Genomic DNA, 20,609 nt, shown 5'->3' with positions numbered 1-20,609 from the left:
CAATGACAGTGCCAGGAGAAGCAGAGAGGTAGAAGCCAAGGTCCAGCAACTAAGCAATGTGTAGAGTCAGAAAAAGCCTAAGCCTCACGACAGCATCTGTAATGAACTTGATTTTATTGTTAGAGTTGGAGGCGGCTCCATTACAGCAGCTGGGAACTATAGCAGGGAAGTGTGGGGAGGAGCAGAGCACAGCAGCAAAGGGAGGGTGGGAGCTAGGAAGAACACAGGCCGGCTCATATTATTTTCCACACAGTCATTTGGCAGAGAAGCCGAGCCCTGACGAGTGTCTGGATTTCTCAGTCCGGCAATAGTCTGGCAGGGCTGCTCATTGGCTTGCTTGGGGAGAGGTCCTCTCCTGGGGTGGTTTCTTCAGCCTGTTTTCATCTTACTCAGTAGGAGTTCAGCTTTAGCCCAGCTTTGTCTCCCTCTTCCCTTCCTCTCATTTTCCCCAAGTTCTCTGGCATAGCCTCTACCTCCCAGATCCTCTGTCCAAGAGTTTAGGGCTGGAAAGGCAGCCAGTGTTCCCATTTCAGCTGCAGGATGGCATAGTGGAATGTTGGGGGGAGTCACACATTGCTGGGGTGTCAAATGTTGGGATGTCAGGCAGTGGCTTATTTTTAACCCATTACACACCAGGCCACAGCAGATGACCACATGCAGAGAAGCCAAGCAGGGGATGAAAAGGGATGAGGATAATTGGAATGGGTAGATGAAAACGTCAAAAGGTCAGGGAGCTTGGAGGAATTCTGGGATTGGGGCTGGGCTCTCCTTGCCCCTCTTGTGCTGCCCAATAGGCCTGGTCTGGGCACAGCTCTGGGATGTGAATGGTATGAAGCAGGGGCTGGGAGGATAAGCAACTTTCACCAGTCTGCTGGTCAAAAGAGCTTCAAGTTTTGTATTGAGACATTCAGATATGGTGGGGGGCAGTGGGACAGTATAGCAGTGGTTTACCCCTAGACCCCTGCTGGAACCCAGACCCCGGTGGGTAACGGAATGGGAGATGGAGGAAGGGGCGCAGCTCTGGGTACCTTACTGACAGAATCCTGCCCCAGGTCACATAAATTATTACTGGAAATTCTTCCTTGGGTTGCTAAATAGAGATAAAGAGGTCCCTGGGCTTGGGGATATATGATCTGCCTCCATGAGGGAGGAGGTTGCTAAGACCCATCCTTCCTTCCCACCCAATACGAACATTTGGTAGTGTTAGGAGAGGGTGTCACTCCAGAGTTCTCAGGCATCAGATGACCTCCTATCCTAATTTCGTGCCCTCCCTCTATCCAATCCCTGTTGCCTTTGGTTTTGAAAATCCCGTTGGGTATGGATGAGGGGGAGGGACAACCTCTCCCATTTAACCCAGCCCAAATTCCCACAACAAGACATCCCGCCCCGTCTCCCCCACCCCAGCTCCCGTGTCCCTCAACCCCAACGGACTCAGCAATAGCCATTCTCTAAGGGAGCTGGGGAAGCAGATTCCTGGGGAAAGGAGTGTGGTTCTTTCAGAACTCAATCTTGCAGGCTGGAAAGGATTCATCTTGCATGACCACGGTGCTGCTGCTAGCCAGGACCAGAACATTCAGTTGTTGCTGCTGCTCATGAGTCTGCTGGTACCATTCACGAGTCACCTCCGTGTCATGGGTAGGGATTAGAGTCACCTAGGAGGGAGACAAGACATACCTGATGTGACATTATGAAGGGAAGGTAAGTGAGGGGGATGGGGCATCACACCTGATGGTCTAGGAAGTAGTCCCACTGCCCATAGAAAGGGTTCAGTTCTTTTATGAATAGAGACTGTGTTCCACTGAGTAAGCTTTGACCAGACCTCCTCCTTGGCATCCCTTGCCACTCACCTGAAGATTCTCCCCCCATTGGGCCTTGCCCTCCAGCAGGGCATCCAGCACAGCCCGGCTCGGCTCGCCATTGACAGGGTCATTCCCACTGACCACATAGTAGGATGCACGCACTCGACGGAAGAAGTCAAGGTCAGCAGTCTTGCCACTGCAATGATTCGGGATATAGGCGAGATCCACGTATACAGGGGAGCCAGAGCTGCCCTTGGAACCCAAGGCCGCTGTAGAGACAAGCCAGGACTCATTGGAGAGGTAAAGTAGACACTTTTAGCAATCTTCCACAGTTTCTCCTACTCCTGGAGTCTTTGACCAGCCACACCCAACCCCAACCCACAATCTCTAACTTTTCATGTTATACTTACATGATCCTGCCTTGAGTCCATTGACTAGGCCTTTGGACATGGGGCTGTGTCCATCCTTTTCCTCTGCTGGGGTGACTTGGCTTGGAGTGCTGCGTGGTCGGGGTGGGACCCGGGATGCTCGATCTGCAGGCCCTTTACCAGGGGTGGGTGAGCGTTTTCCCCGAAGATCCAGACGCCGGGCAGGAGATGCTGGCTTGCCCCTGCCTGGGGCCCTGCGCCCTACTCTCCCCTGTGCTTTCTCCTTCTCACGTAGTTTTTCTACCCTTCCAGATTCTGAGCTGAGCCCCTCAGGGTCAGCCATGCACACATCAGGGCGAGGAGGGGATGGGCGGGGGTCTGGCTGAGGGATAGGGGGTGGGTCATGGCCAGGCCTGGGATGGTGAGTCCCACTGACCCCTCCAGCTTTGTCCACAGGCAGGAAGTCCCCATCTTCATCTGAGTCAAGAGCTGCCTCAGCTGTGATGGATGGGCACTCCTCAGTTTCTGGTGGAACATCAGAATCTGATTGTGAGGAGCCTGAGTCACTGGCTGATGTTGGGGGTGTCTCATCAGCCACAGGGCACGGGCCCCCTGTGGCCCCTGGGCCCCCTGCCCGGCGCCGCCCTCCCCTCCCTACTAGCCGAGCATCTTCAGTTGAGAGGTCACCTTCATCTGTGGATTGGGGCAGAGGTGGGTTCAGAAAAGATGGGGAGAGTTCCCCTCGGTGGGGCCGGAGCTCAGCAGCACATCCCTGGGGCCCAGCCTCAACCTCAGGGGAGACACTTCTGGGTTGGCCTCCAGAAGCCCCTCCAGGGCACAGTGGCTGCTCAGGGGAAAGAAGTGTGTCAGGTCGGGAACTCCTCTCGGCTCCCTCAGGCCAGGCCCCACGTTCCCAGGCAGGGCAAGTCTCAGCTGCTTCTTTCTCAGCCTTGGCCAGGGCAGGGCCTGGGGGGTTGGGGCTGGTTTCAGTTGGGCCATTGGTGGCACAATCCCCAGAGGGACTCTGGAATGGGCTTGGCTTCTTGGTGGCAGCTCCTGTGCATTCCAGGCGGCAGGGCAGAGTGCTGTCATCCATGTCTCCAGGTAAGCTTGGAGCTGGAGCTGGGACCAAGTCCAGTGAAGCTGGGGGTGCTGGGCTCAGAGGAGTGAGGTCCCAGAGACTTTGGGCAGCTGGTTCCATTCCTGAGACCAGCTCTCCAGACCCCCGTTCTGCAGCCTCCAGGCCAGGAGGGAAGCGCTCAGCCACACTTGAAATCACAGGTGTGGTGGCCTCAGAGGAGGAGCCTTCAGACAGGGCTGGTGAAGCAGGTCTTGGCAGACTGGAGAGGAGAGGAGCCCCAGGGGAGCTGGGTGATGGGAGCTGGGGCAGTGAGGAGTCCAGGCTGGGGGCCTTGGTCACTTCGAGGTACTCATCATGCCGGGCTCTGGTGGGGGGACCCGGAGCCAGAGCCAGAGCTCGGTCCCCAGAGAAGGCAAGGGAGCCACAGGGTGCTGAGCGGGGTTCAGCAGGAGAGGGCAGCTGTGGGGGAGCTGGCTGCAATGAGGAGAAGCCAAAGGCTGAAGCAGGGAAGTCCAGGCTGGGTCGGGCAGGGCCCAGGTGTGAGTCCGAGGGAGGGCTGGTATGTGCCTCACTTTCAGGCCACAATGTAGGGGGCCCTGCAGGTATGGGGTGAGGGGGACTCGGGGACTCAGCCTCTTTCTCTGGCTGTTCCCGTGCTCCCTTCTCCAGCTCTGAGTCACTAGTGCTGTCATCCCAGTGACCCTGGCCTGATTCCTTGGGTGATGGGGTTCTCCTATCTGGGCTACAGCTCAGGATATTACCATTAAGAGAGGGGCTTGGGCCTTTGCTCAGGGGGATAGGAACACGGGGGGGCACTGCAGGTGGGGTGAGACTGGGCTCCATACTCGGACCCGGCTCAGGCTCTTGCCTAGGGGGTAAAGTGGGTCCCACCAGGGCTGCATAGCTAAAGGTTGGAGTGTCAGATTGGAGGCTCTTGGGTGAGACAGGAGATGAAAGCTCCTTCTCTGCAGATGGGTTTCGGCCAGCAGCCTCCTCCTTCGCTGAGATGCGTGGGGGCCAGTCCCCAGCTGCCCCAAGCGGAGGCTCTCTAGTGGGGCATGCAGGGCCAAGCCCAGTAAGCATCATCTGCTCATAGATGTCTGCGTACTGGAAACTTCTCTCATCAGGATAGGGTGTGGGCTCTCTCTGCTCAGGTTCTATCTGTTCGGGCTCCTTGGTGGGATGGCTTTCACTGGCCTCTGGAACCTTTGAGCTTTGAGGGCTGCTGCCAGGAGCCCCAGCCCCACCTTCTTCTTCTGTCTCCCCTTCAGCCTTGCGATAGTCCTTCCCCAAGGGAGAGTATGGGCCACCTTCCAACTCAGCTGCTGCCTCCTGTGCTGCAGCCACCACACTGTCATACTCAGTGGTGCCCCAGGAGAAGGGTGCAGGAGTGTGTGGTTCTGGGGCAGGCGTGGGGGGAGCTGGAGCTGGGGAGAGGGGTGCAGGGGGCAGGGGTCTGTCCTTGGGCACCCATGGTGGGATGTCAGCCAGCCATGAGGGGGTGGTGGGTTCGTTCCTCATGGGTAGCATGGGCTCAGGCTCTGGGATAGGGCTTTCTTGTCCAGGAGCTGGAGGAACCCTCTGTCCAACCACCTCAGGTGGGGAGGCTGGAGGAGAGATGATTTCAAAAGGGGAACGGGTCAGCTTGTCTTCTTCCTCTGGAGGCAGCCCAACTGGTGACTCAGCAAGCCAGCGCTCCACCTCCAGTCCCTTCTGTGGTGAGGGCTCCTGAAAACCCTTGAAGTCTGAGGCCCAGGGGCTCTGAGGCGTGTGCTCCAGTGGGGGCACTTCTTGTTCATCATCTGGCCCCTCATCAAGGAAAGTGCTCTCCCGCTCTTCTGTGTAGCGTGGCCGGGCCCCCTGGCCATCCAGCTCATGAGGGAACCAGACCTTACGCTCACAGCTCAGCTCCCTCCAGTATGTGTCCTGTTCCAGGGCCACATCCTCTCTGCCCCTCCAGTACCTGTCCTCCTGCTCAGGAGATGTGTCCTCCCATGTCCGGGCAGGCTCTTTCTGTTCTCCAACTGGCTCATCTCTGGATGGAGATGTTTCTTGCCACTCCTGTACCACATCCTGCTCCTTCCAGTACTTCTCTCCCTGATCCGGGGCCTTGTCCTCATGCACTGGGCTCTCTTCCAGCCCCAGAACTTTGGTCTTCTCCGGCAGAGCTTCTTCTTCCTGTTGCACAGCCTTAACTTTTTCTGGAGATTTTTCTTCTAGGATCTTCTCCTTTGGTTTCATGGTTTTATCCTCCTGCACTGGGCTCTGCTGCTCCTGAGTTTTGTCCTTCTCTTCCAGAGCCTTATCTTTCTGTTCAGTGGCCTTATTGTTTTGTTCCAGGGCTTCATCCTTCTGTCCTAAGGCCCAGTATTTTTGTTCTAAGGCCTCATCCTTCTTTTCCAAGGCCTCCTCCTTCTGTTCTTGGGCCTTGCCTTTTTGTTCTGAGTCTATGTCTTTTTGTTCTAAGGGTTTATCCTTCTGTCCATGGGCCTTGTCCTCCTGCTCAGGGACTTCGTCTGTCTGTCCTAAGGCCTTGCCCTTCAGTTCAGGGACCTTGTCCTCTGGAGCCCTGTCTTTATGCTCAACGTCTCTGACTTTTTGTTCTAAGGTTTCACCTTTTTCTTCTGGGATCTTGTCCTCCTGTTCCAGAACCTTGTCTTTTTGTTCTAAGTCTTTGTCTTTTGATTCCAGGGCCTTGTCCCTCTGTTCCAGGGCTATGTCCCTTTGTTCTAAGTCTCTGCCTTTTTGTTCTAAAGCTTTATCCTGCTGCTCTACAGCCTTAGTCTTCTCTTCCAGAGCCTTATCTTTCTGGCCAATGGCTGTATCCTTTTGCTCTACAATGTCATCCTTCTGCTCCAGAATTTTGTCCTGCTGTAAGACTTCGTCTTTTGGTTCAGGTCCCTTGTCCCTCTGCTCTGGGGTTCTGTCTTTCAACTCTGGAACTTTACCTTCCCACTCCATGGCAATGCTCTCCATGGCAGGGCTTGGCAAAGACTCAGGACTCTTGGTGAGGGAGCTGTCAGGTGTCAGAATGTGTTCACCAGGGCTTGTGATCACACCAGGTGAGTGCTTCTCATCTCCCAACAATGTAGAGTGAGAGAAGGAGCTGGTAGATAACTTTCCATCAGGGCTCTTATCTGTGATGTCTGCCAGTACAGAGTAACCAGTGGTCCCATCTGTGGGAGGTGACAGTGTGGCTGCACAGGGTTCTGGAATAGATGTACGCACTAGGTGCTGAGAGGTGTCCTCAGCCTGTATCAGAGGCCCCTTTTCTTCCTTTCTAAGACTTAGTTCCCCAAACTGGAGGGTGCCAAGGCTTTCTGGAGAGAGCTGCTTAGAAGAGATATCCAGAGAGGTCTCCTTGCTGGGACTCTCTTCCGAGAGAGAAAGTGACTGGGTGTCTTCTGGAGATACCTCTGGCCAAAGGTCTTTGTGTAGGTGCTGCTCTGTCAGGCCACAGGGAGACCTGGGGATGGCTTCTTGGTTGGCTGTGTCTGGTGAGACCACACTGAGTACAGATACGGACTCTGCATCTTCAGGGGAGAGGCTTTGGTCAGGAAACTGGAGCACCCCATCTTTCTGAGTTTCACTAGATTCTTGGAGTGACGTTCTCAAATCTCTGGAAAGAGCTTCTGTTCCCAGAATTGGGCCTGTGGGCTCTCCTGCCTCCACAGTCTCAAAGACTATTGCTTTGTCCTGTTCTGGCAACAGCTGGATAGTGCAGCCTGTATGTTCTCCAACGATGCTGACAGGTGCTTCCTGGGCATGGGGGCTCCTGGGAGGAGGCACCTTTCCCTCCTCCAATGTGACCTCTTCAGGCCCTGTCTTAACTATCTCCTCTGCAGCATCTTCCTTGCCCATACCTGGTGTACTCCTAATTCCTCCCCAGGAGCCTGCTTCCTGAAAGTCTTGGGGCTCAGACTTTTCTTCCACTGGGGACTGATGAAAGGGTGTGTGGGTGGCACTGGGTGGGCCAGATGGTGGAGGAGAGGCCATCTTCACTGTGCTGTCATCTGGGCTAAGGCAGCGCTCCTCCACTTCTCCAAGGACTGGTTCCCCTTGATGTAGGGTATGCCCAGGGACACCAAACACCGGGGTTCCAAACTGACTGGGAAGTTTCTCAGATATCTCTACATTTGTGGTCTCCTCCTCTTCCTCTTCCACGGCTCTCTCTCCAGGCAAGCCTCTCCCTCCAATCTCTCCCTTCTTCTCTGACTCACCAGTCACAGAGAAATCCTCACAGGGTGGTGATTTGAAGCCCTTGTCTTCTTCCAGTGAAGAGGTAGGTGAGATGGTACCAGCCGATGGCACATAGTCCAAGCCCTGAGTGGCTTCAGTGCGGGATGAGGGGATGCTTGTAACTGTGTCGAGCAGCAGGGAGCTCTTGCCTGTCTCTTCTGTCTGGGGAGCTGTGAGTGAAGCCACAGATTGGTCCTCAGCCACGGATGTGGCAAAGGAAGAAAGCTTGTCGCATTCAGTGATTGAGGTGGCTGAGGACACGTGTTCCTCTTCAGCCAGAGGGGCGGCCACCATGTTGGGGGGGTAGGTGAGTTCAGTCTCTGCTGCTCCATAGCCTTTGCTGGAGGTGACAGGAACAACACTGTCTGTAGGCTGGCTAGCCTCAAAGGGGCCAGGACCCTCAGGCTCAGGGAGGTCATAGGTACTTGTAGGAAATCTAGGTGGAGCTGGACGTTCCTCCGGCTCATCATGAATCTCCTCATCTGAGATGGTTTGCTCTGTCTCTGAGTAGCCAGGAATTGTCTCATCCTGGATGTAAGAGACATGCTCAGTGGCTCCTGCAGGTGTGGCCAGGCTGCTTAGGAATGATGAGGTTTCCTTCTCAGGAGCTTTGCCCTGGAGTCCTACTTCCCGGCCCCCGAGGGCCTCCCTGATCCTTGGAGTTGCCTTCAAGGCTTCCTGCATATGTTTTTGGTAAAAACCTTCAGCCTTTGTCTCTTCCTCTTCCTCCTCATCTGAAGGGTGCACCTCCTCCATTTCTTCTAACTCAGCCTTCTCTATCACATCCTCCTTTACCTCAGGTTCACTTTCCTCTCTGGCTTCTATTTTATCAGGGAGCCTCTCTGCTTCCTTCTGCTTCTTTTCCTCCCAGGTATCTTTCTCTTCCTCTGTTTCAGCCCCAGAGTCTGGGCCTCTATCCTTGCTACCTTGTTCTTCAGGGATGTCTGGGACCATCTCTTTCTCCTTCATCATAGGCTCTTCTTGTTCCAGCTGTGGAACAGAGGGTGGTATCTCCTGGCCGGTTGTGCTTGGGGGTCCCTCCTCTGCAGTGTCTGGAGGGAGTGGTTTCTCTCCTAGTCCTAGGTCCCTTTGTTCAGCCAGCAACCCTCTCTCCTCACGCTTCATCTCCTCAAAGTCCTGTGTGAGATCCTCTGGTGAAGACAGAGCCAGCTCCCTGTGCCCACTGACTGTTGGAGGTGGTACAGCCCCCTTCTGGGCTGGGGGTGTCCGGGGCTCAGAGGACAGCTCCTTCTCCCCACGGGCAGCCCGACTCTTGTCCACTTTGGCCCTGCTAGGGGCCTTGGCTTTGTAGAGGGTCTTACGTACCTCAGGGGTAAAGGGCTTCAGGTCTGGCTTGGAAATTTTCTTGACCTCAGGTTTGGTATCTTTCCTCTTCTCCTCTTTCTTGGCATCCTTCTTCTCCTCCTTCCTTCCTTCATCCTTCTTGAGCTCCTTCCTCTCCTTCTTGATCTCTTTTTTCTCTTTGTCTTTTTTCTCTTCCAGCTTTGAGATCTTTTCTTTTAGGTGCTTCTTCCCTACCTTGTCTTTTATCAGCTTTCGCTTCTCTGCCTTCAGTGCCTCACTCGACTCTGTCCTCACCCTTTCAGGCTTGGTAGGCTTCTCTGGGGGCTTCTCAGATGACTCTTTTACTTTTTTCTCTGTCTTGGCTAACTCCTTGGCTAGTTCTGAGCGGGCCTCCTTGGCTCCCTCTTCAGCCACCTCCTCCCGTTTGGCCAGCTTGCTTACAGCTGTCTTGGCAGTGGCCTTGAGGCTCTCCTTGCTGTCAGCCCGCTGTTTGATTTTGCTGGGTTTGAGGTTGGCAGGCACAGCCCCAGAGGCCAAGTCTTTCTGTGTAGCCACAGGGTACCGCAGGAAGTCCAGGTGCCGAAGCTTTTCCAGGCCCTCCAGGATCTTGTTCTGGGGTGCGTTCCCTGGAAAAAGCACACGTACAATCTTCTCAGTGGGATTGGCTGGTAGCCAGACAACCAGAGCCGTGATAGAAGTCAGGTAGGGCACTGAGATCTCAGCCTCCTTCCCATTAGCCAACACAATGCCTGTCTTAGCTTTACTATTGCCTGCCCACTTTTGCATGAGGAACTGCATCTCTTTGCTGTCCTTGACAGGGTTGAGGACATACATGTCCAGCCGTCCTACACCCATCTTGTGGAAGAGGGTCAGTGGCTCAATGGTGTTGCTGACCACACGGTACAGAGGTTCGGCCTGGATGCCCAGGCGGTTTAGGTGTTGCAGAGTGAGGCAGGCCTCCTCAATGCTGCGCTTGGCTTTCCGGGAGGCATCAGGCAGCCGCAGCTTATCAGGCACATTGAAGAAGACAACTCCAAGCTCAGGGGAGATGAGGTTCTTCACCCAGTCACTGTAGCTGCTGGAGCCCTGGGACTGCTCCTCCTCCAGTTCTGCCACTTTGCGCTGCAGGAGTCCATTGATGCCTGGCAGGTTATCTGCCCCAATGTGTGTGAGCAGCACTGAGTCAATGCGGTCCAGGTGCCGCACCAGCTTCCAGAAGCAGGACTTGCGATCAGAGCCACCATCCACCAAGATGTTGAAACCATTAACGGCAAAGAGGGCAGAGTCTCCACGGCCACCCGGGAAGATATAGCAGCAAGGCTTAGAGAGTTTCAGGAAGCCCCCTGAGGTGGGGGGCTCTAGCAGGTCAAAGGGAGATGGCACATCCACAGTCTCAGAGACGTACTCGGAGAATTCAGCCACACCATCCATGGTGGGCAGTGTGGGCTCAGGGTTTAGTCGGAGGTGCAGGGTCTCTTGGGAACTGGATAGTCCCAGGTGGCTCCAGTCTCCCTCCCCTAAGCAGGAAACGGTGAGGAAGGCCTGGATTCCAGGGTCTCTATTGCTGAGCAATTGGGCAATCTAGAGGAATGGGAGATGAAAGGCTGATCAGGTCAGGTAAACAGCTGGGGTTGCCTTAACCCAACTCAGATTCAATCTGCTAGTCTCCACCTCTCTGCGAGGTGATCACCTCCTATTTTTCCACCAGAGTTCCCAACCTTCAAGCAACATGAGATTTCCCATCCTTGGATCCCTCCCCACAGCCCCAGTCCTACCCCAGTTTTCATTCCTCCCAGACTCAGACATGGCACTTACCTCTGGGTTGTGAAGGACCTGGGCAAAGTTCTGATAAGAATAGGTGCCACTCTGTAGGATAAGGTCTCCCCCGGGCTCTAAACTTTGCCCACTCAAGATCAGTAGTTTGTGAGCTGATTGACTGCTAAGGAGATGGTGAACCTATAATGGAAGGACAAGAGTGGTCATGGGTGTGGGAAACTCAGGGAAGGGCACTGGATGTTCCTGGTTCCCCTTAGTACTGCAAAGACATGCTCCCCACTAGTAGGCCCACAACACCTCCAGTGTAAGGCTGGGGATCATAAAGCAGCCTAGATGGTTCAAAGCCAAGTCTGGGAATTCTTGGCCTTCCAGCAGTAGTACTGGCAGGGGTGGGTTACAGCACTTCCAACAAGCCCTTGTGGCAAGGCACAGGCCCTGGCCTTACCTCAGAGCTGATGCTTTCGGCACTGGGGTTTACCAGGATGACGGTCTCAAGGATCTCACTCTGGTGGCAGAGGGTCCTCTGGCCTGAGGGAGAGATGCAGGATTTTGTATTGAAGAGAGTGGGTATAGTAAAAGGGAAGAGGCATTGTGTGGGAAAGGAGAGGAAAGAATGCACAGTCAGAAAATGGAGCTGAGGGGAAAGAGGAGGCTAGCAATCCTTAGATCCTGCCACTTTGGATACTGCTGAGTAAGGTCTAGGAACTGGCTCCTCCAGCCCTTCCCTGTCAGGGTTTCCTCCTCCCTTCACCCACACTGACTGTCTTCTCTCCTCCCTTCATCTGCCACACCCTCTGCCTGCTCAGTCTGGTACCCCCACCCCCTCCGCTTGAAACTCCTGCCTCAGGCTGCCCTATTGACAAGAAGCTTTTGTCCCTCTAGAGCACTAAGCTCCTGGTGCTGCCTGGGGATGGGGGGCTCAGCTGGAGGGAGGGCTCCTGGGGTTGTGATGCTTACTCAGCTCTCTCCTCACTAGCCTGCCTCTGCCCGGGGCTTTCATGCCAGTAGAGTGCCTGGAAACATGGAGATGGGCACTTTGCAGTGTCTACAGACTCCCCATCCTCCTTTCCATTCCCCATCCAAGGCCAGAATTCCCATTTTCCAAAAGACTGTTTCTATTTATCTGAACCCTTGGGTTTTTACAATTCAAAGATCAGAAATAGGAGTATAATTTCTTGTTCTGTTCTCTAGTTCTTCAGAGGCCAAGCCTGAGCTCACAAGCATGCACACAATCATGCTGTTCCCACCACCAAAGGTTACAGCTCCCTCTCCCACCTCACCTCCATGTCCCCAGGCACAAGAGAGGCCTGGTACACTGCCCCACAACCCATCCCTTGTGAACAGTTTCTTCTCTCATCCTTGCCCCTCTCCTATGAGCCCTCTGCGATGGAGATGGGAGTTAGGGGTCCACAAACAAGACACAAATCAGGAGGGAGAGATGCAGAGTGTTCCCCAGGCCATGGAGAAAGACAAAACAGCCTCACATGCCCTGTCTGCTTCCCTCTTGCAGACTCACATGAAACACCGAGCAATGCAGCAAAGAAAGAAAGTGGCAGGTTACAAGATAATGGAGGATGCTGCCATCCCCTGCTCCTGCCCTTCCTAACTGCTGCACACAGCGGCGTTACCTTGCAGAAAGAGAGTTGAACAGATGGCCCGGGAGTGAGCTGTCTGAAAGATATTGGTGGGAGTGCTCATAATCTGTCCCCTAGACCCTCTTCTGTGATCCAGCTCTTTCCTCTTTCTGGGGCTTAGGCATGAGGAGCCTGGGGCCAGGGCCTTTGTTAAGAGGAAGAATCACAGTGCCAGGATCAGGCAAATCTGGCAGCAGAGGGCTGCACTTGCAGCTGCAGGGGAAATGAACTGTAGATGTGTCCGAAGAACAAACCTCATAGTGGGTGGGTGGAGAGGAGTTCAAGGGTTCTCTTCTATTAATTTGGGAACTGTGGGAAGCTTTGAGGTCAGTTCAGAGGATGAGAACCACCTTAGAGACAGGCTGGGGCAGCTCTTGGGCAGATGAGGGGTATCAAGGTTCAGGGAAGGGCCAGGCTAGCCCTAGGCTAGTTGTAAGTAGTTCAGATTTAAAAGGGCAAATCCTACCCTACCCGCGACATATACACACAAGGTCACACATTCGAGCTAGAATGGTCTGAAAGAAGAAATCTGTGGTACAGACTGATTTGTTTTCTATTTACCACTCTTCCTCCACCAGTTGACCATTCCTCACAGTCCCTTGTGTATAACTACTAGACTTCTCTGATTCCAGTTAACGTCTTGGTGAAAGACCTTGTTCTTCACCCATGTGCTCTCCAGTTCTGACTGGCAACTACATGGTCTATATCATGCACCCTTTTGAGGCCTAGGAGAAAGCCCTATTTCTCTTTTCTGCTCCCCCAGCAATCCCACTGAAGGGAATTGACTTGTTTTTCCTTTTTCTTTCATATGAGGCAGGGACACTTCCCCTTGGCCAGTGATGCTGTGGGGGTGGCCTGGGCCGCCAACGCTGAGCAGGCAGGAGGGCAGGTGTCTCCGCAGTGAGGCAGAAGGGGAGGGGGGGCCGCTTGGGCAGCTGCAGTTTGCCGCAGTGTGTGAGTGTGTGTGAGTGTGCGCGCTGAGCTCAGGCTCCAGCTCCGCCCCCACCCCCCACCCCAGCATGACAAGTCATTTTCTTGGCTGCCTCTGCATGGGGGGTAAGGGGGGGGGCACAAGAGAGGGAGAAGAAACTGGCGCCTCTGTTCCAGAGCCCCCATCTTGGGAAGAGAAGCGGCGATGGGGTGGGGGTGGGGTTGAGTCTTGGAACCTGTGGGTTTGACAGGACTGGGAATGCGGGGCAGCTGCCGGGGAGGGAGTGCTCTCAATCTCCCGAGTGGCCTCTCAATCTCCAGAGGGAGCCAGAAGCGGGGGCTTAGAGTCCCAGTCTCAAGCCGTTTACAGGGAATGGGGGGTGGGGGGTGCCGCTGCAAATAGGTTGGTCTATGAAGAGGCGCGTGCCACGTCTTAGTGACCCTTTCTTCCCTTTTTTTCCACAGTGTCCCCCACCTTGCCTTACTTGGCAAAAACTCGCTATCCCGCTCACCCCCAGCATTGGAGCAGCTGAGCAATCCAGCAGCTGACACCAGAGACCCTCCCATTAGGCGCATTCCCATAACATCCGCCTTTCCTTCAGATTCTTCTGCCTCTGCCCAAAGACATAGCCCCCAAAGTCCTCCAGCACCCCGGGCTACCAGGCAGAACCAGAGACACCACCCTCTGCTACTGCCCCTAGGCTGATGTCTCCCAACCCAGCCCAGCCTGAGAGGTGGACTGTCACAGTCCCGGCCCCACTGGCCTCTGCCTGGTCCTGGGTCCAAGCTGACCCCACAGCCAGTAATGTTCATCTTTTCTCTCTGTCCCCCCAGTCTGCCCACCCTGCTGGGCAAATTCCAAACACACAAGATTAGGTATCAACTCCTTTCCCGCTACCCCTACCACAGCATTCCCCCATCCCCATGCAAAGCCCTTTGGTTTGGTTCTTACCCTGGGGTGTGGGCGGGAGCCCCTCATGGAGGCTGCAGCTCCGGCCTCAGCCGGCAGCTTCAGGGAAGAGTCTGCCGCACTTGGGGTGGGAGTGGGGGGGGGGGGCTTGATGGGGAGGGCGGCGCCTGGGCGGGGAAGAGGGGCTGGTCCATGACGAGGCACTGGAGACTTAACTGTTTATTTGCCTTCACAGTGTCAGTGCTCTGATGCTTCTGTTTGGCTGGGGGGGGGGGGGGGGCGGGAGGCTGAGGAGTTGTCTAGTAAGTCAAAGAGCCACGGTGGTCTACAATGGCCCATAAGGCCCTTCTCCCCTCAACATTGCTTCATCAAGAAATGCCCTTTTAGCATCAGCCAAAAGACCAAAGTCCTGTGCTATGACACACTGCAGGGATACAGGAGGTGTGGGCTGCCTGGGCCCTCCCCCTTCCCTCAGGAACCATCTGCCGCCTCTCCCCTGAGACCCAGGGAATGACCTTCAATCCCTGGAGGAGCAGGAGACAAAGGGGTTGGGGACCTGAAAGAATGGAATAAAAGTGAGGGGACTGCTTGAGATGAAGGCTGGGGATGGGGTGGTGAGCACTGTGGGCTTTTGAGCTACATCTGCAGGAACCAGGGAGGGTAGAAGTCTCATTTTGATTGCAGTGTAGGTTGAAATTCTGGAGTAGACACATGGTCCCTAGCCCTTCTGGGTGGGGCACAGGGATTCTGGAAGCTGCATGTAGTTCTGTGTCAATGCAACACAGCACAGTAACCACACTAGCACTGATACTTGGAATTCTTGGGTCTTTAGATCTGAAGAGGCTGGGAGCTTTCTGCTTTTCAGTGAGTTAAAAATGACCAAGGAGGATCACCAGGGCCCCAGGCCCAAGTGAGATTTTTTTTTTTTTTTTTTTTTTTTTAACTATAGGCCAATTATTAAGTGCAACATAAAGTACTCTTTGGATCAAAAAAAAATCTTATGACTTTGTAGGGAATTGGGTCCCTGTGCTCTCCTTTTCTCTGCACTTTTCTATTTCTCTCTCTGATGTCTCTTACACTAACTTAATCCTTCCATTGTTGGCTGTTTCCCTTAGTCTCTACCTCTGTTTCAGCACTCAAAAGACTCAAAGGGACGATCTTGAGAACTCTAGCATACAGTTCCAACCCAGTGATGCTCATGCTCCCATAGAGTCCTTCCCTGCCCTCTTCTCTTCCATCAACCCTCCCCAGTTCTGGCCAACTCCTAATGCCTTCCACACATTGACATCCACCCACTCAAACCCCAGCACCAGCCCCACCCCTGCCCCAGACTGCCAAAAACTGCTTTTGAAGGTCAGAGAAGCCAAAATAGTCTCTGCTCTCAGCATCCCCCCTCCCCCCCCTTAACTGTAGCCAGAGGAGAGGAGGAGCTGAGTCACCAGGACTGGAGGGGGGGGCAGGGAGGAACAGAGGAGGAGGAATCTTTGCTCAGATCCGGAGATGCAAAGCAGCAACATGGCAACAGCCCCATTTGGATTGAGGAGGCCATCTGCAGAGATACACAACACAAACCAGGCTGAGTTCTGAGCATCACAAAAGGAAAACACTTCCCTTCGGCAACTTCATATTTTGTATTTCTTCCCACTTCAAATCTTCTATCTCCTATCTGCTTTCTAGGGCTCTCTGAAGTGTGCTAAGAGGGAAACTTGAGTAGACATTTGGCTAGAGAACAAAATAACATTTCCCAGCCAATGCAGAGCCCCCTTATTCTCAGCTGCTACCCCTAAGGGCCACACCCTGGGCATTGTTCCAACTCACACTGGAGTTTTCCTTCAACCCTCACCCTCTGAACAGCCACCCACCACAACTGCCCCTCCACCTGCTGTGTTCCTAGGCTCTGCTGCAATGAAATGGTGAGATGCCAAAGAGAGGCCTGAGCTCAGACATAAAACGCAACTAGAAGTCCTGGATTTGAGACCTGACTCTACCAATTTATCGGTCATGCCATTAAACAAGCCACTTAACCTCTCTGAAAGCTTGCTTCCTGAACTATAAAATGAGTATAGTATTAATACCATCATCTAATAATGCAGTGAGGAATGAATGGCATAAAAGATGAAAAAGCGCTTCATTCCTAGAATCCTAACCCTGCAGCGCACAAATGCCACTGGAATTTTGTCTCCTTTTTGTAGACTTATGATCAGAATCAAATTGAGATTAAAACCAGAATCTCAGACCAGACCAACTCTAGAGTACCCCCTAGCTCCCAGGTAAACCCAAAGCTGGAGGTGCCTATAGGAAGTTAAGTACTTTCATGTTCATTGCTTTCCCGGTTCAGACAGCAAGGCAGAACCCCGAGTTGTAGGGGCCAATGAACTACTGTATTAATTCACAACGGCTTTCATGTTTGCAGAAGGAACAGAAATACCACTTTTAGAGCACGTTAATGTTAGTGGAGACTCACACAGAAGGCCTACAAACTGATCCTTCCGTGTATGTTTCTTAGAGTCTTAGAATATCAATCATCAATTATAAATGAGGAAAGTCTCTCCCTGTCCTATAGGTGCTCAATAATAAAAGTATCAGAGTGTTGTTTAAACTCAGTTTTCCACTGTCCTAATAGTTTCTGGGTCTGTTTCATAATGCTTGGAAGCTCCAGATTTTCTGCAGGATTAGAAAGTTAGGCTCCATCCAAGTCACCACTGGAGACTACCTGGCTCAAAATTCACCTTGGAAAGCTTTACCAGATTTGACCACTAGAAGGAGCTGGGCCACTGACACTCCATCAGTGGGTCCTTCCTTTTCTGTGTTTGAGTGAAGAGTGGAGAGTGGATAGGAATGATTGCACTTGCCCTGACACTGTAGGATACGTATTTGTCCCTTTTCTCAGCCTTTTGTCCCAGGGTTGAGGAGAGGTGAGAGGGATGGTTGCCTAGCCTGTGGATTGGGCAGAAAGGATTAAGCCATACCATATCCCCTTGAACCCATCACCACAGCCTGGTTCCCTTTGCTACTTGGCAAATGGGAGGCTGAAGGGTGGGGCAGTGTCTGCAGCTGCTTTGGGCTGACTGTTGTTTGTGGGGACAGCTGAAAGAAGAGCCAGCAGGGGTGGGGCTGTGGCTGTCTTGAGCCATGTGGGTTTTTCCAGGAAATTCTCCACTGTTCTCCAGGGACATAGGCCACCATGAAAATGTCCAAACCTTAAAAAAAAAAAAAAAATCCAGTAGACTAAAGGGAGCCCTGATCTTAGGAGTATGGTCCTAGGCCCCTGAAGGACGCCATGGCGAAACTGATTATAAAGATCAAGTACGTGTTTATATATTAGAGGTTATTTCTGAGAAATGCCTGAGCGTAACTATGCATCTATCTGTAAGCATCTTTCCAAGCATCCCTGAATGTTAATCTGAAGAATGGCTAAGCATTTTGCTTTAAGTTTTCTTCATTCTTACAGCATTCCAGAACGCGGCCTACTCTTAAGTTTCTGTGGCCCAAAGGACAAAATTAGAGAATTCAGTGTGAATTGTTAACATCAGCACATACCCACCAAACTTCAATTCAGTCATTAATTTTATCCACTGTCATCCCCTTATCCAGCTTGCACCAGAGATGGTAGGAGTAATAAATGGCAAAACTGTCGATTTTCAATCATCAGTGCTAATGGTGGAAGCCATGACATGAATAATTCTAAACAGAAGGCAGTCTCAAAACAGTGAGTGGCTAGCTTCACAGGAAGCCAGTCACATCAAAGAGATGCCAGCTTCACATTTTTTAAAATGCTGCACATATTCCTAAGATAATGGAACATCGGTCATATTAACCCTCTCATCTCCTCTCTCTAGGAACGTCTCTAGAAGAGTCAGTGATCAGGGAAATGACTAAAAATGTGGCAGTTAGCAGGAGGAATAGGAAGAGAAGGGTTGGTGATTACCCACTACACTGGATAATTGAGACTTATCTGTATAAGATAAGAATTCAGTCATTTGGTGGCAGTGACTGTTGAGTTGGATGGATTTTATTTTCCATAAAGACACTGGCACATGGATTGGTGTGTCAGCATTTACCGATAGCATGACCAGATGCCCAACACTTTTATAGTGGGATATAGGCCTTTCTGCAGTCTCCCCACAGATACTGCCATGGAATGACATTGCCTGAAATATTTTCTCAAATTCCTAACTCATTTCTCCCACTCAGCAGAATGGGAAATTGAATCCTGTGGACTTGGATTTCGGAGCCAAACCTCAGAGTGTGACTATCTCTTGTAGCGGCAATCCAGGAGACCCTGCTTCAACCCTGGATTTCATGGTGCTCATCAGCTTTTAGGACCAGGATTCTGCTCTGTTCTCAAGAGCTGTTGGATGACCCAAAGGAGGAACAAGGAATCCTGAAACCTGGAGGGTGGGGCTGTGTAGACTGAGGGAAAGGTGCTAAGCAAAGATCCGGGAAGGTAACTGGGGCACTCACAGGTCTCTATAAAGGGAAGCAAGGAGGCTAGGATATACAGAAAGAGGAACACACACACAAAAAAGAGTGGATTTTTGCATGGGAGATGATTAATCACTCAAGAGAAGTACCTCATTCCCTTGGTGCATGTCAACAGCTGTCCATAAACCACCCTCTTGTCAGGTAGAAATTCTGTTCTCCAGGCTCCCTCCACCATCATACCATGTGTATGCAAAGAGTCCTGGGTATGCGGAGGATAGCCTCCTAGCTTTCCAACTTTCCCCTCAGTAGTCCCTCCCTTCTGCCTGACCCAAACCTCCCACAAAGCCAGCTCTGCCAGGGAGACTGGACCTTTGACATTCTGTAACCAGCCCTCACCCCAAGAACTTGAGACAAATGACACTAGTCCTAACCTTTGACCTCTGAGGAGAAGTGAGCTAGGTGCCGGGTAATGAAGAGTCTCAATTGTTGGTTCAAGTCAAAGGATGATAAGTCAATGTTCCAGGAGAGAATCCCTGTGAGAGAGAGAGAGAGAAAAAAAAGAGAGGGCTCTAGATAAGGTCAATGGGGATGGACTTAGGGGAATACTTCCAAGCTCATGAGGACAGGGAGAGGATAAGGATTGCCATGATCAGCCTCAGTGACGTCTTTAAGAAAGGTGGCTAGTGCCTATGTCTATTTCCCATCCTGTGTCTTTCTTGAGCTTTGCCTGAGCCAGAGAAAGAAGGGCAGAGGTTAGGCTAAACTTGGTCATTAATGAGTTTGTATGTAGTAATTTTCTTGCAGAATTGCCCAATTGTGATAGAAGTGACACTCAAGGGCCAGTTCCCAGATACTGGGGGCTGCCTTCTTGGTCTTTACAGCTAAATAGTATTCTAGTCTCTCCTTCTATGCCCCCTCTTTGCCTCCACCCCTCCGCGGCTTGCTTCCACCCGCAGGTGGCTCCGCAGCACTGCGCCACAGGCAGGCAACTGGAGAGGGAGGTGAGGGCTGAGGAGATAGTGGCCACGAAGGTCACTCTCTCAGGTTTACCGCTGGCACTGAGAGATTTAAGATTTGTCTGGGACGTTCAGAAAGCACACTGTTCCTGTTCAGGGACCTAAAGAAGAAACTAAGGTAGGAACATGGACTCTCCAGGGGGTGGTAAGGACTTTCAAGACATCCGACCCGAGACACTGCGGGTGGGAGGGGTGTGACCAGAGTGGCTCCAGGGACTGTATAGAGCTCCCCTGCCTCAGGGAGATTGCGGAACGCCTTGGGGTGTACGGGAGGGATGGGGAAAGAGAGATGTTAGTAGCTAGAGAGGCTATGCACGACATGGAAGATGCAGGTGACATGCACTGATGATTCAGATTAACAAGGGAGGGCAGATCTCAGGAAGTGCAACCTAGGGATGGAGAATGCAGACGTACACACAGATGGCGGAAAAGCACGGGATGGAGGATGCCCCGAGCACAGCCAGGACAGCGGCTCACCTTGTTCAAGGTGGGCCCGCACGGCCCTCAGCTGACTCTCTGTACCAATATCGCCGATCACGATGAGCAAAGAGTGTTTCCGCAGGTCCCAGCGTGCTGCCGCCACTGCGGCTCCGGCCTCGCACAGCGGCTCCGCGGGGTTCTGAGCTAGCGGAGCGCCGGGGCTTCGGAGCCCCAGCCCGGGACTTGTCTCCATGGCAACGCCGCTAGGCCGCCCGGGCCCAGCCTCGGTCTCCATGGAAACTCCGTTGGAGTGCTAGGCCGGCAGCGTCCGCTGCAGGCAGAGTGTGCGCCGTTCTTAAAGGCCGGCGGCAAGAACCGTTCATTGGCTGCTGCCTGTCAGGGGGTGGAGCTCTGGCGCCGCAGGGGCAGGGTTAGGGCAGCGAAGCTCCGGCCTTGCGGACTCCCTTGGTCTTGGGGTGGTGGCTGCCCGCGTCAGCCCCCGCTCGTTTTCCACGGGGAGCGCCCACTCCGACTTGGGCAGGGGTGGGGCTCTGAGGGACCGGGTGGAGGGGCGAGTCGATTGCCTTGGCGCCGGAAGAAGCTTCTAGTTAGGATGTTTCCCGGATAAGTACTGTCTGGCAATTCCGCAGCCTGGCCCAAACTGAGGGGAGCCATATTGTCCCTCCCTGTCTCCCAGTTTATAGCG

At 53.1% G+C, this 20,609-nt stretch overlaps 2 protein-coding genes across 4 annotated transcripts in view; one reads left to right on the top strand and one right to left on the bottom strand.

Annotated features, from left to right (window-relative positions):
* Window positions 1–95: 95 nt before the first annotated feature.
* Window positions 96–20,218, bottom strand: MAP1A (microtubule associated protein 1A). Of its 3 annotated transcripts, XM_040492464.1 has the most exons (7): window positions 19,961–20,217; window positions 18,899–19,000; window positions 11,014–11,096; window positions 10,608–10,748; window positions 2,210–10,373; window positions 1,848–2,068; window positions 96–1,652 (listed from the first exon to the last, which is right to left on the bottom strand). In XM_040492464.1, the coding sequence occupies exons 1-7, from the start codon at window positions 20,196–20,198 to the stop codon at window positions 1,497–1,499; spliced, it is 9,105 nt and encodes a 3,034-aa protein (XP_040348398.1). In that variant the 5' UTR covers window positions 20,199–20,217; the 3' UTR covers window positions 96–1,496. The 3 variants fall into 3 exon arrangements, with proteins under 3 accessions (XP_040348398.1, XP_040348400.1, XP_040348399.1); XM_040492466.1 differs by lacking the exons at window positions 18,899–19,000; window positions 19,961–20,217 and adding an exon at window positions 14,085–14,128; XM_040492465.1 differs by lacking the exon at window positions 1,848–2,068 and having other exon boundaries at window positions 1,513–1,652; window positions 19,961–20,218.
* Window positions 19,487–20,609, top strand: part of TP53BP1 (tumor protein p53 binding protein 1) — a 99,062-nt gene continuing 97,939 nt past the window's right edge. Inside the window, exon 1 of the mRNA XM_040492468.1 lies at window positions 19,487–19,601. The gene's annotated coding sequence lies outside the window, so the exon portion shown is untranslated. The remainder of the gene's footprint in view (window positions 19,602–20,609) is intronic.

Source organism: Herpailurus yagouaroundi, unplaced genomic scaffold, assembly GCF_014898765.1.
Source record: "Herpailurus yagouaroundi ecotype Mexico unplaced genomic scaffold, PumYag 184, whole genome shotgun sequence".
Lineage (NCBI taxonomy): Eukaryota > Metazoa > Chordata > Mammalia > Carnivora > Felidae > Herpailurus > Herpailurus yagouaroundi.
Note: the sequence above shows the minus strand (reverse complement) of the source record. Positions and strands in the feature narration are given on the sequence as shown.

What these genes read in the sequence shown, in the direction of transcription:
- MAP1A (XM_040492464.1), bottom strand. Translation starts at nt 20,198, where the DNA reads ATGGAGACCGAGGCTGGGCCCGGGCGGCCTAGCGGCGTTGCCATGGAG. An exon ending in GCGGGCCCACCTTGAACAAG is followed by an intron (nt 19,001 to 19,960) that starts GTGAGCCGCTGT and finishes TCTCTCTCACAG; the next exon opens with GGATTCTCTCCTGGAACATT. An exon ending in CCGAAAGCATCAGCTCTGAG is followed by an intron (nt 10,749 to 11,013) that starts GTAAGGCCAGGG and finishes CTTCCATTATAG; the next exon opens with GTTCACCATCTCCTTAGCAG.